This window comes from Phaenicophaeus curvirostris, chromosome 4 (assembly GCF_032191515.1).
Source record: "Phaenicophaeus curvirostris isolate KB17595 chromosome 4, BPBGC_Pcur_1.0, whole genome shotgun sequence".
NCBI classification, from domain to species: domain Eukaryota; kingdom Metazoa; phylum Chordata; class Aves; order Cuculiformes; family Cuculidae; genus Phaenicophaeus; species Phaenicophaeus curvirostris.
In genome coordinates this window covers 23043364-23065325 of record NC_091395.1, presented here as the reverse complement: position 1 = coordinate 23065325, position 21962 = coordinate 23043364, and the positions used below count along the sequence as shown (strand labels likewise).

The window sequence follows — 21962 nt, the reverse complement described above, 5'->3', positions numbered from 1 at the left end:
AGCTCAGCCTTTATGGATGACAGCTTTGCTACACTTCTGCAGCTGGGATGTGGCACAGCAGCTACAAAAATTCCCCAGACTCCCTTACTTTTGGTTAGTTTCCCTCCAAACACAATTTCATGAAAATATTTTGATCTCTGGATATAGCTGAGACTCTTCCTTAATCATAGCTCTCCTGGTGATTTCTAAGTACTAATGCCGTAGTTAGAAGTTTGCAGCTGATGAAATGACCCAGGAATATTACAAGTCTAGATGCAGATGTATATGTTTACTTATGCAGCGTACTCATGGGGTTTATCAGGCATAATTGCCAGCCAGGAGTATCAATTCAAGTATGAATTTAGCTACATCTAGCAACTATCACTTTCATGTTTTGCTCCCCCAGACACAAATGACAGAAGGATCTTTTTGTGTCCTTGCAAAACTTCCTGCACTAAAGGTCAAAGTCAGTCAATTAGCAATTAAGCCTCACCAACTGGCCGAAGAATTTGTTGCTCCTGTAAGCTTGTTGCTAGACGACATGGAAGCTATGGCCAAGGTAACCCAGCTCACATGTTATTCATTAATGATAGCATAAGCAGCAAACAATAATACTTATTTCTTGATAATGCATTCAGATGGATTATAAATAATGGAAACAAAATTAATAGATTTGATTTTATACTGGATTTCCATCAGGGGCTTGTGTTTTAGCTGCCAGGACATCTGGATTTCCTAGGGATGAATGGGTTTTACCACAGTGTAATTGTTGTTTGTAGAAAATAATTAATGAAGCTGTGTGAAAGGTTTTGTAAAAGCATTAAAGATAGTGGGGAAATTCCCAGTTGCCTTTTCTTGCTTTTAGCATGATATATATCCCCTTGGTTTTGATCTTAAACTTATCTGTAATTTTCACAGACTGTGATGTAGGCTATATTATGATCTCACGGTATAAGCAGTTAGACAAGAAAGACTTCAGGAATGGAAATCTTTTGTCAAAACACATTCACACATTTCATGCTGTGACAAGACCGTCATAGGATGAGGAAGCAGTCACACACCTTCTAAAATGCCATTGAAAACGAAAAGGCAAACCAATTGGCTGTCCGTATTTCTGAATTATTTTGCTGTCATGCATTCGTTTCACCCCAGTATTTTGTGTGGGGTGGCAATGGATTTAAAAGGAGGAAGAACAGTTTTAAGAGTGGAATTCGTTAAGTCTGTCACAACAATGTAGCCCTGGGAGGGACTTCGGTAGAAGTGATCACTTGCACCAAAGCAGGATGGCAATCTGACTTTCAATGTGCTTGTATAACTCCTGTTAAGAATTTTGATGTTAACCCCTATTAATTATGGCAATGTCATACCATCCCCATGTCACTTAGTCCTTTAGCATCTTAAGGTAATGTTTTTTTCTTAATAGCTCACCTGAACTTCGCTGCATTTTGAGCCCACTACCTACCCTTGCTTATTAGGACATGGTGAAGAAACTATTTATTTTGGATATGGAACTACAGTCTATTGAAGGACTAATGGATGCCTGTGCGAGACACCTCTGTGTGATTTGATAGGTTATGAAGGCCAAGAAACTTTAACTACAGCCAGTTCCTCTGATATTTAAAGATGCCTTGCATGCTTTGAACAAATAACAGTAACAGCCAGAGCTCAACCATATGCTTAGGATAGAAGTAGAGTAATTAAAATAATATTGAAGTATTTAATGACAGACATGCATAATAGCCAGTAGGACAAAAAGCATATGAACAGGGAAGGAACTGAGCAAATATATATAAAAAGTTAAAGTGACTCAGTGTTGTTGGACGTGGTCTTGACAATTCAATCACAGGGAACTGTTAATGTGCTCTGTACTTCTGTACATAATGAATAAAAAAAAAACTTGAGCAATGAATTCAGTCTTGAATAGTGTCTAGGGGAATTGCAGATGGCAGATAGGTGGTAGAGACAGCCCAACAGTCAAAATTAATATGGTTTAGTGCGTGATTGACTGCAGGAAGTGCTAAATGGAATGGAGATCTTTTGCCAATAGTAGCCAGAAGAGGAGACTCACCAATTTATTCACTGTTTAGAGAATATAAAGTATACATTCTGTACAAAGACTGAAAAGCCTTGCCGTATCTCACCTTGCTTTTCCCTGACAAGGCCTTTCTGTCTATACAGATAGTATACACATTATAGAGAATACACAGTGTGCAGTCCTAACACAGAAAGAAAAGCTTTGCCTCAGTTCACCTTGCCTCACCGAGGCTTTTCTGTCTATAAATGGAATAATTACAGAGGGAAAGTTGTCACTTCACCTCACCTCACCTTGTGAGTCCTTTTTTCGCTGTGCAGAGCATACACAGTACCTGTATGTGCTCCGGAGTACATAATTCCTCAGATACAGAAAGCTTATATTACCTAGTCAGACAGAAAAGCCTCAGCTGGGCAAAGTGATGGGAGGTATATGTATAGACTCATAGAATCGCTTGGTTGGAAAAGACTTTTGAGATCTCAAGCCAAACTGTACCTGTCCACTACTAAACCATATCCCTATGCACTTCATCTACTTGCCTTATAAATATCTCCAGGGATGGTGACTCAACCACCTCCATTGGCACCCTGTTCCAGTGCCCAATAAGCCTTTCGGTGTCCAATCGGAACCTCCCATGGCATAACTTGAGGCTACTTCCTCTCATCCTGTTGTCTGTCACTTGGGAGAAGAGACAAACACCCACCTCTCTACAACCTCCTTTCAGGGACTTGTAGACAGTGATAAGGTGTCCCCTCAGCCTCCTTTTGTCCAGGCTAAACCCAGTTCCCTTAGCCGCTCCCCATAAGACTTGTTCTCTAGCCCCTTCACTAGCTTCATTGCTCTTCTCCGGATGTGGTCCAGGACCTCAATGTCCTTGTAGCAAGGGGCCCAAAACTGAACACAGTATTTGAGGTGCGACCTCACCAGTGCTGAGTACAGGGTCACAATCTCTTCGTTCATCCTGCTGGCCACACTGGATACACACATATCTGTGCCCTGTGGCCGGTCTGAGGATGCAGTGATCTCATGATGAGAGTGGTGAGACACTGGCATGGGTTGCCCAGAGAAGTTGTGGCTGCCCCATCCCTGAAGGTGTCCAAGGCCAGGTTGGATGTGACCTTGGGTGGCCTGGTCTAGTGGGAGATGTCGCTGCCCATGGCAGGGGAGTGGAACAGGATGGGCTTTACAGTCTTTTCCAGCTAAAACCATTCCATGATTTTATGATGCTATGATTCTACTCCCACCACACCAGCCCAGCCAGCCCACACCCAGCAGGTTTAGACACAGACTGAGGGTGGGGGGTGGGGTCCGTCCCTTCTCCCTGCCATAGCGATACAAGAAGTAGTTGCTGTTACAAAATCAGAACATTTTGATTTAAGTTAGAGTTAAGTTTCATCTAAGTAATTGTGTTCTCTGAAAGTTAGACAGAATGTCCCTCTGACAGCGTGTTTTCTTTCAGTGCTTTTCCAGACATTGTCCATTCTTTGGAGATGATAACATCCTGCGTCCAGTCTGATCTGTGCTGAACTGGTGTCTCTTCTCCTGCAACCCCCTCTGTGTGCAGCGTTTCCTTCGGTTTTAAAGGCAAGGTCAGGCAGAGCCGGAGCCGGCTCCGAATCAGCAAAGGGTTTGACTGCTGGGAAGTTCATAATAACACTAAAATCAGACCTTGGGAGGTAACAGAACACGCATAAGGCTCCGGGAACACGCCGCCAGGGGGCGCTGCGGGCGGGGCGCGGCGCTCTGCCCGCCTGCGCGGCCCTGCCCCTCGCGCCCGGCGGGGCGGCTCCCTCACCCCCACCCCGGCCCCGGCGGCCCCGGAGGAGGAGGAGGAGCCGCCGCTTGCAGCCCGGGCGCCATGTCCGCGCCCGCCGGGCTGCCGCCTCGGCCCGCAGCCGCCCCCCGGGAGGCCGCGCCTCGCTACCAGAACGGTGAGCGGCGGGGAGCGGACGGGACGGGGCCCGCAGAGCCCGGCGGTGCGTGCGGGGAGCGGGGAGATTTGGGAGAAGGCGCAGCCTCTTGCCGGGCTCGGGAAAAGGAGCGAGGGAGGGGAAGCCGCCTCCTCCTGTGGCGGGTGCCGTGGTGCCCGCTTTGGAATCGGGATGCTTTGGGTTGGAAAGGGCCTTAAAGCCCATCCAGTCCCACCCCCTGCTATGGGCAGGAACACCCCCCACCAGTCCAGGCTGCCCAAGGCCCCATCCAACCCGGCCCTGGACACCACCAGGGATGGGGCAGCCACAGCTTCCCTGGGCAACCTGTGCCAGCGCCTCACTGCTCTCAAGGTGAAGGATTTCTTCCTTAAATCTCATCTAAATCATACAATAGTTTGGGTTGAAAGGGACCCTAAATCCCATCCCGTTCCAACCCCCCTGCCATGGGCAGGGACGGCTCCCACCAGACCAGGCTGCCCAAGGCCCCATCCAACCTGGCCCTGAACACCTGCAGGGATGGCACATCCACCACTCCCCTGGCAGCCTCTGCCAGTGCCTCGCCACCCTCATCGAGAAGAGTTTCTTCCTAATTCGAATCTAAATCTCCTCCTCCTCCAATTTAAAGCCAGTTTTGTGGCCTTTGGGGAAAGCTCAATAGGCTGAGGCACCTGCAGGCCTTGGCAGTGCCAGCCGTGCATGAGTAGAGCTGGGCCAAAACCCACACACTGCAAGCAAGAGCGTTTACTGACTTCGTAAGTAGTCACGGACTGAAGAGTAGTGCGTGAGTAGGTGTGCATGCAGCTGGAGATTAGGCTTTGAGTTGAATAAACAAGGTCAGACTAGTGAAATATGGGTCGCTGGCAAATAAACATAAAATAGTTGAAAGTCAGGGAATGCTGGCCTGCTTTTCAGATGGAGAGGTATTGAGACCAACTGTACTACTAACATGCAGTTCCTTATTTTTAAACTGGTGTGCTGTAAAATCAGTTCTTTATAAATACATCTTGTTAACTTTTCAGAATGCCTTCATGGTTCGCCCCCACCTAATGATGATTTGGTGTCAAATATGGCCTCTTTCTTGCTTAGAGGTTTCTCCTGTTGTTAAACCCTTTACTCTGTAGTTGGGCTATTTTGTGCACATGGCTTTCCTCTGCACGGATCAGTATGTGGGTTAACAACCGACAAAATTATTTCCTTGTGAGTATTTATCATGTCTAAAGGGGGTAGTCAGGTGATAAGCACTTACATGCCTATAAAGTAGGTTTTGAGTGAATTTACAGACAATGCAAAAGTCACTAAAGAGAATGAAAAAAAGGTAATAAAATGGTAGATTTTAGGGAGATACTAATGCCTCAGATGTGTTCTCCCAGCTTAAATATTGTAATACTGAGTTTTGTCAAAATTATTGAGGAAATGCCAACTGGATGGCTTTTAATAAAAATAAAAAAAAAAAAGTTTCATTGTCAGGAGACAGCTACTGCAGCATCCATAACCTGGAAGTATGTTTCACAGAAACGTATAGAAACGGATGTCATATGGTTTCCCTGTGATTTAGCTGAATGAAACAGTAATATAAGGAGTCGTCTTTACTATTTTTTATTTTAATTAACTCCATGGTGCTGCTAATATTATTAAAATCAGCTTGTTTAAAACCTTGTAGTAGGCCATTTATTTTCTGAAAAATACTTTCTTTTAAATTTTGAGGAATGTATACACTATTGTGTGAACATTGGCTTCCGTGTTCCCTAAGACATCTTAATGATATGTATTTGATGATTTTGTTCGAATTTGACAGTTAGCAGTAGCACTTGAGAATTTTTGCATTAGTTTATCTGTTTTCTTTAAGTACTGATATTGAAATTTTAAGTTCTGAAGTTGTAAGACAGGATTTGAGGCTTCTGTTTTTTTAAATTGTAGTAAGAATGGGAGTAGAGGGCAATAATAGAAAAATACTGTACTGGAAATTTTCATTTTGTGTGACTAAATTCACAAAGAAAATTGTCATTGCTTTTTATTTAATTTTACATCAATATAGTGGAGTTCACATATAAGACACTGCGGTGCATTCTTTCAAATGTTTAGAGTGCTCTGTGTTTAAATTTCATAAAATGTGGACTTTTTGGATAAAACTTCAAAGTTTCTGGGATCTGATGGAAGATAGGCTGGTTTTTTGCAGAAAGCACATACAGTGGTATTAAAAAAGGATGTTTGCTTTTTTTAATGAATTTTGCCTGGTCTAATGACCAAGCCCACTTGAGACCCGTAGAGGCTTTAGTTGTAGTTTAACGTAAAGCTTCTTTTAAAAAAAACAAGCTTTGTTTGTATTTGATTTTTTTTTCTTTTCTCTTACAGTACTCTCAGTTTGATCTTATAGTGAAATAAAGTGTTAAAAAATAAAACAAAAAAAAGCCCTTTTTGGGGTATTGTAAATCTAGGGCTTTAAAATACGTTTCTTGTCAATAAGGTGTTGCAGGTTCAAGAAGCTTTTATTCTAGTACAGGTGGCTTTGTATCTAAATGGAAAAGGACCCATTTCCTAGTTTCAGCATAATAAAATACTGCTTGTTAAAGAAGCACTAAGAAGTTATGTATTTTTCCAGCAGCAGTGGAGGACTTAAGTGCTAACAATCTCATGTATTGAAATTTAACCCTGAGAGGATAACTGCATTGAATCCTCATGATTCTCCAGAAGATTTTTATCTAGTGTTGTCTGAAACTGGTTTGTAAGATTACCATTGGTATACTACTAGCATTTTGGCACTTTAATTTTAATTGTGACGTTATTTAGCCTTGTTTTCCATCCCACCTCAGACTTCTGATCTTCTAGAGAGTCTCATTGAACTTGGTAAAGAGGATAGAGGTCTGAAAGATATGATATCCCTGAATATTTTGTAAAAATGGTAAGCTGGGTGAAAGAAGGAGCCAGACATTATTTCCATGACTGAGTGACTTGATTTTGCTGGCTTGTGTGCTGGCAGCTGATGGCAGGCAGAGCTTCAGGAGGCTGAGGAGTGCTATCCCCAGCCCATCCTCTAAGGGATATGTGTGGGAACTGTGGCAAGTCTTCTCTGGAGGGGGAAAAAGGATGTTACGAGTTACAGAAAACTAGCAGGTGCTTGTGGCTAGAAGGGAAGTTGGTGTTGTAGGGTACATAGACTGTATATAGGTAGGGTACATGGCAGCTGGCTCAATTATTCATATGGGAAAATACAAGGGCATAAAACACCAAACAAACATGACAAGTAGAGCTTTACCAGATTTAAGCAAAAAAACCCCAAACCAAAACCCTTTACCCAAGTGGTATAGCCATAGCACTGGTTTGGGGAGTGTGGTGGTGGCTTCCCACCTTTAAAAAGTGATAAAGCTTTTGGGGTTCACCTGTTAATGTCTCTGTAGCTATACGTTATAACATTACAAAGTATTAATTTGTCTGTAGGAGAGGTTAACTGCTTTGTTACAGAGATGGTGTTTTAACTGTACACCTTTTCTGTGCAGTTAAGGTTTTCAACTCCTCTGAGTTTTGGGTTTTGGTTTGGGTTTTTTTTGTGAGATTTGTCAGGTGTTTTGGGAGAAGGGTAGAGTACCTGAGACATCAGGACAGATGGTGCAGTTAACCAGATTTCAAAATGACATTGAAGATGTACTCAAATTTCTAGCGTTGAAAATTGTCCAATTATCTAGTCATCATTAGTAGCTTCAGCTACTAATTGCTGTATAAAAATTACTTTCTACTCACATTCTTTATAATCAAATGGACTAAAAGCTCACTTCAGGTAATGAAAATAATCTTTCATCTGTAATCACAAACCTTGCTTTTAAAGGACCAGGAGTTTGAAATCAAAAATGTTATTCTTCAAATGTCAGGTGTGTCCCTTGGTTGAAGTCTTAATAAAATTTATGCTCTTGTGTGCTCATGTATAATTTTGAACTTAGAGATGCTTCTACTTAAAAATGTGAATAAAGATAACTTGGGCATTCTGTAATGTAGAAACTGATATCTTGTATTGGCAGTGTAATCTTTCTTCATTATGGTGTGTGTTTTTAAATCAGAGCCAGGTACTGGAAGACTTTGCAGTAGATTATTTGATATGCAGCCTTTTACTTACAAAGTCCAGTGCTCTTAAACCAGTGTCTAAATTACATCTGCTTAGTTAGGTTATTCCAGACATTTTAGTAGAACAAATGCACGAACTTTTTAAGTGACATAACTTAAAGCAATAAATCTTGACAGACATAAGTTACTAATGTATTTTTGAGTTTGCTCTTTCAGGCTTTTAGAAAAGCAGGCCAGAAGTCTACCAAAGTTCACGTAGATATTAATGACTTGCTGACTCAAACTATTTTTCCTTTAAAGGAGAATAAACTACAGACCTTTATGAAGCAGCTCCCACTTTTTTCAAGAAAATCGTGACTAAGGAGAATGGTTATCTACTCCCCTCAAAACTCGGGATAGAGGGGCAGGGGTTAATTTCCTTATGCTTTCTCCCAAGGTTTTTTTCTGTCTTTCGACCCAGTAGTCTAAGTTAGTGTTGTTAATTTTTTTAGCTCCTTTCTCTTCTTCTCAGTTTTCTGTGTTGTCAGTTATGAAAAGGCATTTTTAATTTTACCAGAAAGCAGTTTTGGACAGTATGTTCCTTGCTTGCAAGATTCCATTAACAAATTCATTACTAAAATTGCCTTGCAGGTTAATCATAGAACACCTCTCTGTTACTTTGAGAACAGTTACTTTTTAGAATTTCAGGACAAGATTAATAATGGTTACATTCTATAACAAATGTAAATATAAGGGAGGAAATCAACAATTCATTGTTAACGCAGCTGCTGTTTAATTCTGGAGTGGCCTAGTGCTGTGCTTGTGTTTTTATTAGTGGAGGACAGGGAAGTAACAATGTAGTCATCAGTGGGATGTAAGCAGTGGCGTGTGATAATTTTAAGAAAGGAAGTTATGCAGGGAAATGCATTTGAGGTTCACTAGCGATTAAAAAGAGTTCAGGAAAAAAAAAACATAAGGAAGAACTTTCAAATTTATGATTGATCAGTTGGCATTGAAAAAAAAATTTGGAAATAGTTAACATTGGTTCTGTAGCAAACAAGTACTTGTTGGACCCTTGCTGGACCAGTATGTAATTAACCTCTGATGTTGCAGAGCCATTTGCAGTTGACAGCAGGAGTCATTTTCTCTGATATCAACATCTGCTGTACCTGATGTAAGTATCAGGCAGTAAACATAAATTCAGTGCCTTGTCAAATACTCTGTAGTTTCACAGAAATGTTGTTTTCTGTAAGAGTATAATACAAAAGAAACGTACACAACCTCCCTGTTCTGTAGCACTATGTCTTGGTCACCATAAAAAGGACTTGTGAAGAGCAGCACCTGCATTTTTATGTATTGATGGATTGGTTTGACTGCAGCTTTCATTTTTCATATTTACTCAGTTTCTTTAAGGCACAGTGTTGTATTGAGACATTCTCGAAACATCAGTTTGGTGTTGCTGTAGCTCACTATCTGTTTAAATGTTAACCTCCTAAAAACTCTTTAAAATTTTCAAAGTACCAGTGTGAGGCATACAGTCTTGGCATGGTAACATCTTTCGATTGTGGAAGCAATCCATTTTTCTCTTACTTATGTGTGTGTTTGCAAATTACTTCAAATATTGTCTTTTGCATGCATTATACATGGCTTGTTCTCTTTCTGCTGGCGGAAGTGGTGATGGAAAACTAAAAGAAACCTATTGCTTGTAAGTAAGAGTAAGTACAGAGTTCATTGGCACTACTAGCGTGTGCACCTTTAATATGTGTGATTCTTCCTCTTTATTTCAGGTCCTGTGCAGGGTCAGATGCACTTCCCTGCTGGCTATGGCTCACATCCTCCGAACTATAGTGTGCCCTCAGGACACTATTCCCAAGTGCCCAATAAAGCTGCTGCTTCACATTTGGATAATGAGTATAGAGCCAGTTACTACCCTACTTACTATTCAGCACCAGCACAAAATATTATGACACCTTCTGTGGGAACCAATGTGTTGAGTCCACAGGAATCACAGCAGCTGTACAAAACTCCTCCCCATACAGTGGGGTCGGCTGAAGGACCTATTCAAGGAGCAATATCATCTGCATCTTACTTGCATACAAGTGCTCAGCAGTCATATTCAGCGTTTGCTAATCACTATAGCACTTCTGTCGGCTCTTCAGTTGCATCTCAGGGATTTCCCCTTAATTCTGATCACTACACCATGCCTGTGGCTTCTAGTGCCGTGTATCCCAATGTTTCCTATCCTCCTGTGGCTGCTGGCAGTGTGTATGGGCAGGCGTTTACCTCTCAGAGCCTACCTGCTGTTGGACAGTTCAAAGAGACAAATACGTTTTCTAGCCAGAGTACATCAGTACCTCATTCACTTCAACAGCACGTCCCCACTGGATATAATTCAACATCAGCTATTTCATCTGCTCAGTCCATTCAAGACAACCTCAGCAGGAATCTCACTGGATCAGTTGCTGAAGTAAACAACCAAATAAATAGAGGTATGGTAGTATATGAAGGATGATGAACTTCCAGATGTGTCTGGGAAGCATCAGAAATCATGTACTTTTGTTGGTTTGTACTTATTCACTATGTGATATTGCGGATTGTGATTTTGAATTTATCTTATTCATTCTTGAAGCTTTTCTCAGAGGAAGATGCTGTTTGGGGAATTGATTTAATTTATTAGGGGGTTTTTAATGTAAGTGGCCTTGGAAGGGAGTCTTTTCATGCAAGTTTGGAAGCAATGTGCAATTTCTGAAATGTCTGCTCATCACAAAGATACTTGTTTCCTTTCTGGAATCTAGTGATTTTTTAACTCATGATCAAAATTGATTCATTAAACTTTACCTAAGGATCATGCGTGCACTCTTTTCTTTGGAAAGTTCAGAAAAAGTGGAAGCCTACATGAGTTTGGAAGCAATTGGTTGGGTTTTTTTTAAATTAGTATTTTTATAAGCATTTAAATAAGAGATCGATTTTGTTGGGTTTAGCTGATTTTTGTAAGCAATAATTTCATGGGTTTATCATAAATGTAACTACAGAGAATTCAGTTGCAAAGGTGCCAGTTGAGGGCAAGTATGCTCCGTTCTTGCTAGTAGCCACAGCTTCTGTTTCATAGGAAAACTGAGTACAGCAAGTTCATAGGGTAGAAAGCAATTCTTGGTAGGAAGAGTGGAAGAGATTAAAGATGCGGGAATGTTTCCATGTTGGACTCTGTCTGAGACAGTAATAGAATTATGCAAGATATTTCTTGTTTTCTTTCTACAGTGATACTTTTTCTGACTTAATGCAGTTCTCACTTGTAAGCTGTGCAGGACTTCCTTTTTCTGATGAGATAATATTAAGGAACTGTAGAATGTTTCCTTTTTTATGCTAAGTATTTCAGATTATAGTTTAGCATTGGAAGTGTTTTGAAGTTCTTGTAGAGGAGATTTTTAAAAGCAAGGACTTAGGAAAGAACATGGTTTTGATGATGGTAAAGTTTTGCCTGGGAAAAGCAGCTAAGCTTAAATCGAGCTCATCCAGTCCATACCAAGGTTGAATTTAGTTTCAATGTTATTTAACCTCCTACCTCTTCCAAGACTAGAATGTAAAGTGTTGTTCTTCAGCTCAGTTTTATTAGTTTGACTGTTAGTAGATTTCAGTTCTGTCTCTGTGAGGTGCTCTGTGTTATTTTCTTTAATATTGCAAAATGATAAAATAATATTACAAAAAGAAAAATGGGGATCTCCTTAAAAAGCTTCAGAAGGTAATGGCATTTCAGGATTGAGCATAGAAATGAATTCTTTCAGAGACTAGTTTCAAACTCTGGCCAGAAAAAGTGATTCTTTTGAGTGCAGAACGTACAGCTGGACTTGACAGAGCACAGGGATACATTACAGAGTAGTGTGATTTGCAGTAGTCATATGAAACCCACTTGTTTGTTCAGACAGTTAGTTTTGGTTACGGAAGTTAGTATTTTAAATGCCTGTTGATTTTATTTCCTCCGGGAGTGTCTGGAAATCTATTATTTGTTCATAATGGTAATTTTTATAATGAACAGTTGTTTTAAGGGTGAAACAGTAAAGCTGACCAGACCATGAAGAGCAATACGAGCAATGGGCAGTCTTAATTCTGAGCCATTCAGTGCTCTTCTTAAGGGAGTGATTGAGTTAATAAATGGCCTCAAGAAAAAGTAGTAATATTACACTTGAATTTCGAAGACCTGATGATAGAACTGGCTGTGGTAGTGGTGTGTAATAAGTATTCACTTAACAGTTACGAAAATGAACACCGATCCACTGTTTTGGTTACTCTTGAGTAATTGCAGTTCTTGGTTTGTTTGTTGGACTGTAGGCATAATTATTTAAACCACATGCAAACTCCTTCTGAGCTTGTAAAGCTGCTGACGTAAGCATACCCTGTGCTTTGTTGCACAGTACTGGATTGTGGAATTGATTTATCAGGAGAATAACTTTTTTTCTCTCCCTCTGAATCCTGGTTCAGCCTCTGCACACAAATGGTTCTGTATTTGCTGACTGCGAAAGAACAAGTAAAGGTAGCAACCAGTAGCTAGGCTGAAAGAAGAGCTGGGCTGTTTTAGTAAATTTGAAAGACTTAGGTTTTGAAATCTGGGGCTAAACAGACTGCCTCCAATAATGTCCAACATTTTTTAGTCTAGAATATTTGGCTAAAATGTGTTAAAAATAAAATTGCTACAACACCTGACTAATAAAAGTTAGCAAGTAATTGGTCCTGGCAAAATTGATTTACTTTTTGGGACGCTGATGTGCTTTCTAAAGTTCTCAGTGCAGTCTTGCTGTTCTTAGATGGAGTCATTTTATATATAGTATTCTAATTGCAGCCTTCATAAAAATTGGATCTTGAAAATCATTTGTCCTTTCTTGTATATCCTTGGAAAGTATCTGAGTACTACATACAGGGAATTTATGAAAACTGTGAATGATATGCAAGAAGGATTTTTACTGAATATTTTTCCTCCCTGTTGTTCTCCAAGAAGGAAGTGACGATGGAAAATAATTGCAGTTTGTTCTGTGCATAGGTTTTAGAACAATTACTTGGAAGAAAATATAATGTATACTGAAATTCCTGTGCACTTTCTCTGATTCTTGATGTAAAGACATTTTGTGCTGTGAAAGAAGACCCTTTAAATTATAAATAAGAAAATCTTAGAAGGACCTGTCACTCAGGATACTACTAGTGTATTTTTCAATAGCAATTTTGTGCAGTCAGTGAACACTGAAAGATCTTAATGAAAATGGAACATTCGTTATATAGAAGGATACCCTGTTTTTAGTAAAATGTGTGTTTTTAAACAGGACTTAGTTGAGAGACTTAGGCTGGCATAAACTTTTGAGAAGCTTCGTGATTTTTTAATTATTTTTTAATCAAATACAGAAAGTTCTAAGTCTTGGACTTAAAATTAGATTTTTAAATGAAGCACTTTACATAGTGCCTTTGAAAGTCCCCAGAACGATGATTATTAAGATCAAACCCCTGAGCTGCTGTACGTCATATTCTGAGGATGCATAACTGCGACAAAATATTTTCCTGAAACTTTGACAGTCACTGTCTGAAATCACTGAGGTATTTTCAGTGAAGCTACCTGAGCTTTCACCAGGAGAACTGAAACCTATTGTAAAAAATATCTTTTGCTGGAAGTGGACTTTTTTAGATGAGTGAGAATAATTTTCTTTGCTCTAGAAGTATTAAAAAAGTAGAGTAGGAATATTTCATTTCAGATTTTTCTGGTGCTGGTTTAAACTGATGTCATCTAGCAAAACTGCTCTGTTCTGATTTTAATTTCTGTATTTCCACAAAACTATGTTAGTATAAATATGTCCAGAAATGGTGTTATGCTGTGTAAATAACACACTTCATATTATTTAGGCTTTTTGTTTTTCTGGGTCAGTAGCTTTTCTTAATGTTTTTCCAGCTTATTTCAGCTGAAATCAGTGCACTCTGATTTTTCTTGGTGCTTTCCAGTCAGTGTGGATGTCAGCCTGGATGCCCAGATTTTACTGGACTCCTCCCTGAGGAGGAGGAGATAGAGAACTCCTTCTGCAGGTATATGATATGGGTTTCTTTGCTTCCTGGATCTTCTCTGCTGTCTTGTAATTGTAGGCCATCTGCTTGAGCAGGAGACACTTTAATTTCTTTATCTCGTGCACATACTTCTCCTTATGTCAATTCAGGATCAAAGGCCTGTGCTGCCCCAGTTCCATAGGAATGTAGGCTATAATCCTGTAAACCTGCTAATATAGGTGGGGTTGGAGAAAGAGGAAGGACTGCAGCTGAGATAGAGAAAGTTGAGAGGATATGATGCTGTTGAAAACTCAACTGCAGGGAGGTGGTAGATCTCTCTGCAGCAATTGCATTCTGTGTTGAGGAGGGTGCAAGGAATCAAGATCATAGCTGTGGCCACTCAAAAGGGATAACTTTTGCATCTCTTCTGAAGGCTTGAGAAGATACTGTAGGGATACACTTTTTAACTACTATCTGTAGGTTTCAAGTTGGAAATTAAATAAAAACTAAGTGATAGTGTATAGGAAAAATAATTACACTGCCAATTTGTACAGCTCTGCAAATTTTTCTGTAACATGCCTTGTAGCTGTAGATCTTTCTTGTGGCTTTTGTAACCAAGTTGTGTACTTGGTCATTTTTGGAGCAAGAGATGTTTGTGGTTGAAAAGCATGAGAGAAAACTTCAGTGCACATTAATGTTTACAGTACTGGGAGGTGGAAACCAGAAAGTACAAATGTCAATGAGATTAGGCCTTATATTTAATGCAGCCTGACAAAGCTCTTGGCTTCTCATGCCGTTGGTTGGTGGAACGTTGCATGGCCTGATCGGGCTGGATAAGCTGATGGGACACTTTTACTCTAAACTGGTGTTCGGTCCGACTTTGTCTTGAGCTAAAATAGACCTGCTGAGTACTTGGATGACAGGGTGCAATCTTTTCACTGTCTAGCAGCAAAAAAAAATCGATATCATAATTACATAACTGTAGATTGCCTCTTGTGGTGGTAGTTACCAACAATGTATTTTTAAAGATTAAATTTGTTCAAATGTTTACTTTGGTTTTAGTTATTTATGGCTTTTGAAGACTTTGCAGTCACCAAATAAAGTTCAGTGTATGATTTCATAGTCTGGATTTTTGTACAAAGAAAAAAGTACATTTTCTGCTCAGTTTAAAAACATTTTCTTACAATACATGCAAAGGATCCACGTAATTTTGAAGGATTTTGTTTGGAATAGATAATGGTGCTTAGTAGGAAGGGTATTACAACTTCAGGTAATCTGGATGTAAATTGGTTTTGGCTTTGAACATGTGGCATTATAGCTCTTAGTGTGCTCTACAGCAGTGCTTGATACTGCAAGCATCGCTATATTGAATTAAAGTGTGGAAAACACCATAACCCCATAAACAATACTCTGCTACAAAACCTGGGTACGCACACTAATGCTGTAAAGAACTTCCTTGGTGGTCTTAGATATCTTGCTTGAGAGAGCTGTGTAGCTACCTATCACATTTCTGCTGACAGGCAGATGACGCTTTGGTGGAGAGTCAACAAGATATAACTGAGTAGAAGCAGAGGTTGTAGCAAGTACATTTAAATTGAAAATGCTGTGTGATACACATTTTGATTTTGATAAAAAGGGCAAAAAAGTATCTATGCTCAGCATTATATTTGAAAACTGCATAATAAATAAAAGTACCACTAAAGTGGTAAAGATGCGTGCTGTTTATTTTGATGGTAAATTAGAAAAACAGAAGGATTTTTTAAGTTGCCTGTTCTTCTTCCCTCTCTAAAGGAAGCTTCAACTTTCCTTAAGGTCATTTTGGATATCAACTCTATTATTTAAGGAAAAGCCAGGAACTGTATGAACTACACTGCTGTATGCCATAATTAATATTGCATGTGCATGTTCTAGTGGATTCTGTAGCTTAAATAAGTACAAATACAAGTGGTGAATTTTGTTGTTGCTTAATTTCTATGTTTGTTTACTGAGTAATATTGATCAAACCATTTCCTTTCTATTCTTATTTTAAACAGTTTGGTATGACAGCTTTTTAGAAAGAATCATAGTATGATAATTTTTTTCAATTTATAAACAAAGAGCCTCTCTCTTAAAAGCTAACTTAATTAACTTATATTGTCCTTATCTGATAAGAATTTCAAGTGGACAGTATTGTATTGGTTTGGTATTATAGTTATTGTGAAATCAAACGTGATTGCTTGCATTGTGTAATTGTCTATGAAAATATTTCTGCTTTTTGCTGTTGTTTTCAGGTGGCATTGATTCTTCACAGTCTGTGCACTCTGTGAAGCAGACTGTTCCGTTTACGAAGCCTGGGGCTGGAACATCTGCTTCCTCTGCTGTGAACTCGTCAGTAAGGACATCTGCTCCAAGCCTTTCTTCACAGCCACGATCTTCTCCCTCTGTTACACAGTCACCAGAGTCGGCTCTTCAGGAAGGTACTAAATGGGAATGAGAAGTTATAATACAGACTTCTGCCCTGTTGCGCGTACACACGTGAAAGCTGGAAGCTTTCTTGCTGTTGTTCTGCGATTTTCTGACTGAAGTACATCACTTGTATCTTGTCAGGCTCCCCTAGTTGTCTTGTTTTGTACCACTTGGTTTTAACTTCTGTCAGCTCTTCTGTTTCATTTCCTTTGGCCATATATTATCTTTGTCTTGTCTCATTGGCAGTCTTGCAAGTCTCTTCCATAAAAAGTCCTTCTTTCAATTCCCTTTTTTTTTTTTCTGAAAACGTGTTCACCATTTTGACCTCTTGGAATGAGATCTTAAAATTAGTTTTGTAATCTGTCTGTATTGAGAAATCTGATATAAACTAGCAATTTGCTGTTGCTAGCACTGCGTAACAGAGCAAGCTTGAGTACTGAATTCAGACTCATAGAATTGTTATTCTCTAGCTGTAAGGTCCCATGCAAAACTGCTTCGGGACTTGTTGTGGGGCACTATGACAAAGTGACTCGACTACTGGATGAGGGAAGGGCTGTGGATGTAGTCCTCCTGGACTTCAATAAAGCCTTTGACACAGTTTCTCACAGCATTCTGCTTCAGAAACTGTCAGCCTCTGGCCTGGACAGGCACACACTCTCCTGGGTGGAAAACTGGTTGGATGGCCGGGCCCAGAGAGTGGTGGTAAATGGAGTTAACTCCAGCTGGAGGCCAGTGACGAGTGGGGTTCCCCAGGGCTCAGTGCTGGGTCCAGCCCTGTTCAATGTCTTTATCAATGACCTGGATGAAGGCATTGAGTGCACCCTTAGCAAGTTTGCAGACGACACTAAGCTGGGTGGAAGTGTTGATCTGCTGGAGGGTAGGGAGGCTCTGCAAAGGGATCTGAACAGGCTGGACCACTGGGCTGAGACCAATGGCATGAGGTTTAACAAGGCCAAGTGCCGGGTCCTGCACTTGGGGCACAACAACCCTGTGCAGTGCTACAGACTAGGAGAAGTCTGTCTAGAAAGCTGCCTGGAGGAGAGGGACCTGGGGATGTTGGTTGACAGCCGACTGAACATGAGCCAGCAGTGTGCCCAGGTGGCCAAGAAGGCCAATGGCATCTTGGCTTGTATCAGAGATGGCATGGCCAGCAGGTCCAGGGAGGTTATTCTCCCTCTGTACTCAGCACTGGTGAGACTGCTCCTTGAATCCTGTGTTCAGTTCTGGGCCCCTCCAGAGGAGAGCCATGAAGCTGTAGAGGGGCCTGGGGAGCAAGTCTTGTGAGGAGTGGCTGAGAGAAGTGGGGTTGTTTAACCTGGAGAAGAGGAAGCTGAGGGGAGACCTTATTGCTGTCTACAACTACCTGAAAGGAGGTTGTAGAGAGGAGAGCGATGGCCTCTCCTCCCCAGTGACTGGAGACAGGACAAGGGGGAATGGCCTCAAGCTCTGCGGGGGGAGGTTCAGGCTTGACATCAGGAAAAAATTTTCACAGGAAGGGTCATTGGGCAGTGGCACAGGCTGCCCGGGGAGGTGGTTGAGTCACCTTCCCTGGAGGTGTTTAAAAGATGGGTGGATGAGGTGCTGAGGGGCATGGCTTAGTGATTGATGGGCATGGTTGGACTCGATGATCCGGTGAGTCTTTTCCAACCTGGTGATTCTATGATTCTAAAAGAGGAGTTCTTGTATAAGCTCCTTCCATATTCTGATGTTGGTTGCCTGTTGACAAAGAGTCATTTGGGTCTTAAGCCTTCTTTGCCCATGCTAATTAATGTTTTGACTTGCCTCGTAGACTGTTGCATGTTTCTCTATCTAATATTCCAGATCTAATCTACTGTCCAGTTGGTTTGGTTTTTTTATTTTGGTCTCTATTTTCTCTTAGTAATTTTAGAATTTGAAATTCTTATGCAAAAAGAAGTCAGTGTATGAGATGGAAGTAAGCATTAATTTTGTCCAGAACAAAGTGCTGTATTTAATGTTCAAAATAATTCTCAAAAGCGTGGTATGACTGTCGTAGCATGGTTTTTTTATTCTTAAATTTTGAAGTCCTCTGACACAAATGTCCAAATTTCCCCTTTTCCTCTATTTTCTCCTTTTTCTGGTGGAGTAGAGAATGTGAAGAAATGACTTATCTGTGAATCAGCTCTGTATATCTTACAGGCAAAAGATAATTCTTCATTGCTATGAAGTCCTGTGTGCAGTATACCATTTTAAGGGAAATAATTTGGTTTTGGAACTGTGCTTTCTTCTTGCACAGTTTTATGGCTGATTTCGGTACTGGGTAGAATTTGTGCTATAGTAGTGCTTGCTAGAAAAATCTTGGTTCATCTTCCAAAGGAATCGCATAACCGTGTTTCTAATGTGAAAAAGGTTTAACTATGCTTGCCTTAATGTGCAATATATGTCCTTCCAGTGATTCCTCAATAGTGTGAGAACACTTGGTACATTAAGTACAAATCATTATAGTCACCAATGATCTCTTCACTAAATTCAAATACTTCCATATAAGTGACAGTTAATGCACTATGCAGCTGAATGAGCACTCTTTAGAACCAACAGTATACCTGTGTCAGGAATATGTAGATAAGTAGTCAGGAGTTTGTGCTGCTCTAGCTGTATTTACATTAATATAGTCAATAATAAATCTATGTATGTGCCATCACACGCATGTTTCTATGTGTAGGTGATACCTTCATGAGCATTAGAAGACTTCAGATGCTTTTCAGTTTTATTTGAGGAGTCAGAAATACATAATATACTCTTGCAATAACTTTTAGCAACAATTAAATATCATAACTTCACTTGTAAAAATTAATCTACAGAAAAAATAGAACATACGTACTGAGTATTAGTCAGGATTGTTAGAATTCCAACTGTGTTTCTTATGCAGGGATTAAACAGACTGATTTTTATCTTATAAAGTAGTGTTGTCTACATGGAAGCATTCTGGAAAACCAGTTTGAGTTAATTTTTAAAGTAGAGTTCCTTGTTTTAAGCTCCTGTGTGGGCATTCCAGTTAAAACATTCTAATTCCTTAGTTGACTAACTTCTAACAAGGCAAGAAACTTAAAAAGTATTAAAGCCTGTTTAATCTTATATATATCTGTACAAATTTAATGCAGACAAACTAATTTACTTGAAAACAGCATCCTAGAGAGAAACTTTCAGAATGTGTGTCCTGTCTGGATGTTATTTGTAGACTTCCTTAGGTTTTATGATTGTGAGAGAAGATGATGTGAAATGAAAATAATTTAAAGCAAAGAGTTTAAGAGTGGACAAGCAGAGGGTTCATTTTTGTAAGAACTAGTATTTCTAATACTAAGATCTTAATGCACTAGTAAATTTGTTGAAAAGGAGGGCATGTCTTTCAAGGTATGGGTGATTCTTACTTAAAGTACCTAAATAGTTAATTTCATAGACACACAGTTTCTTATCCCAGTTTATCCTTTTGTGTCCTCCCACTTATGTTTCTAGTTATCTGTAGAAGATAGCGGGATAAAACCTTACAGTGCAATATTATGTTACAGGTAGCAGGGCTTAGAAATTTCCATTCCCAAGAAGTTTGTGCCAATTCAAATGCATGTGGTTGCGTTTTAAGCCAGACCTGTGAAGTAATCTCACGCAAAATAAATGATTTTTAAGTAAGTGTTCACAGGTTTAAAGTTGGAGCTTTTATTAATGGTGTTATTGGCCACTCTGTAAATGATACTAAGTAGAACTGAGTTGTCACAACAGAAATAATGATTAGCTATATGGTGGCACTTGGAACTGCTGTCTTCAGCCACCCATTTCTGCCTTTCAGTTGCTTTCTCACCTGTGTTGGCCTGCGGGTGGCATTGCTGGGCACTGAACAAGAATGGGAGGCTCCTTAAGGATGGATTTTGAACTAGGTTATTTTTCAGGATCAGTTCTCAGATTGTTTTTGTGGCTGGGCAGTTGTGCTAGCACAACACTGGAGTATCCCTAAAGGCAGCAGTTAGTAGTACTGCTGGTAATGAATATAAAAATGAAGAAAGAAATCTTTGTGAACTCATAAGGCTATTGAGAGTTGAAGTATCCTTGCTTTTGGAGGATTCATGGTAGCATAGTTCATGATTACTGAACTTCAGTGTCACTAGTGTATTTTTAATCTCTTTATCAATGTTCTTTCAGAACACTTGCATCCTTTATGTATGTGACCAGTGACTGAAAAAGGGTGAGCTTTAGCAGAAGTGTGTGTATTTTCAAAAAAAAAAAATTCTAGGGTCTTCAGAGTGACATTAGTAGAATGACTAATTCAGTCTTTTTTTGTCATCTGCTCATGCTTGGAATATTTGCGTTGGCATGTCCTTTTGAGGCAGATTTACATATCGTGTATGCAGATAGGAGAAGAAAGTATTTGTTGGACATCTGTATTTGCGCGCTAATACTTGTCCATCTTCTTTTACTCTGGCTCTCTTTGTGTTACACCGCATCTTTTCTTGTCATCCTGGCCTTTTTTCCTATTACTTGCATGTTAATTATTTTAAATTGTTTTTTCTCCTTCACAATAATGCAGTTGTTCCATCTTCTTTCTCAGTAGCTCTCCGGGGCTGGGAAAAGACATGGTCTTCATGGCTGTAGTCTGCTTTTGTGCAGAGAATGGTTTTCTTGTATCGTCTTTATCAGGTGCATCCATTAGTCGCCATAAAAGATGGGAATATTAATCCCTTGAGTTAGTTCTCTGTTTTAGCAATACAGAGAAAATGAAGCATTGTACCTCCTTGGTTGCACTTGGGTTGATTTTGCCTTCATCATTGTGACTACTCGTATTGTAGAGAAGCTAGATTGGAATTAATGCACTAGATCAAGCAAAACAATATCAGTCTCTTTGTGCACTAACCTCCTGTACGGAAGTTCAGCTTCTCAAGAATGTAACGTTTTGCTCTTTTTTCTTTTTACTTCAACTGCTTGAATAAATATTCTTCATCTTGATTCTGTTGTTTTTTCTTCAGTGAAATTGAATTGGTCCTCTTGGGTTCATTTGTTTAACCCTTCAAAAAAAAAAAACCGAGACAAAACGACCAGCAGTTTTAGCCCATAGTTAAAATAAAATACAAGTTGATATAATTTATTTAAGTTGAGGGGGAGGGGTTATTAAGTACCATGATGGTTTCAGTTTATGTATAGCATACAACAGTTCTGTAATGTTTTATAGTGTTAAAGAAAAAAAGCTACCCTAATTGTACCACAGTGCTTCTACCAGAGCGAGATGGGGCCAGAAATCGCACGTTCTCAGGAGTCTGAAACATTTTGAAGAGTTTTGAAGAATTAGGATATTTCCTTGCTGTAGCAATCTTTTGGATTGCTAAGAGGGAAACAGTGATTACTTGCATTTATTTAGAATGTATCTGCCTAGCAAACCCTTGCTAACTGTCTGGTGACAGGAGAAACTTAAGTTTTCTTGGAGGTGCTGAAATTCCATCAGTAGTGAGTAATGTAGGAAATGGGCATTTGCTGCATGCTTTTCTTTGTTTTAAAATGGTGTATGTATGTGCTGCTTTTGTGTATTG

At 39.8% G+C, this 21962-nt stretch overlaps 1 protein-coding gene across 3 annotated transcripts in view; it reads left to right on the top strand.

The window, feature by feature from the left end:
* Positions 1 to 3845: 3845 nt before the first annotated feature.
* SEC24B (SEC24 homolog B, COPII coat complex component) overlaps positions 3846 to 21962 on the top strand; it is a 103414-nt gene continuing 85297 nt past the window's right edge. For all 3 annotated transcript variants that reach the window (XM_069855514.1, XM_069855513.1, XM_069855512.1), the window contains exons 1-3: positions 3846 to 3942; positions 9762 to 10463; positions 16260 to 16445. In XM_069855514.1, coding sequence (XP_069711615.1) covers positions 3870 to 3942; positions 9762 to 10463; positions 16260 to 16445 — 961 coding nt within the window. In that variant the 5' untranslated portion in view covers positions 3846 to 3869. The remainder of the gene's footprint in view (positions 3943 to 9761; positions 10464 to 16259; positions 16446 to 21962) is intronic.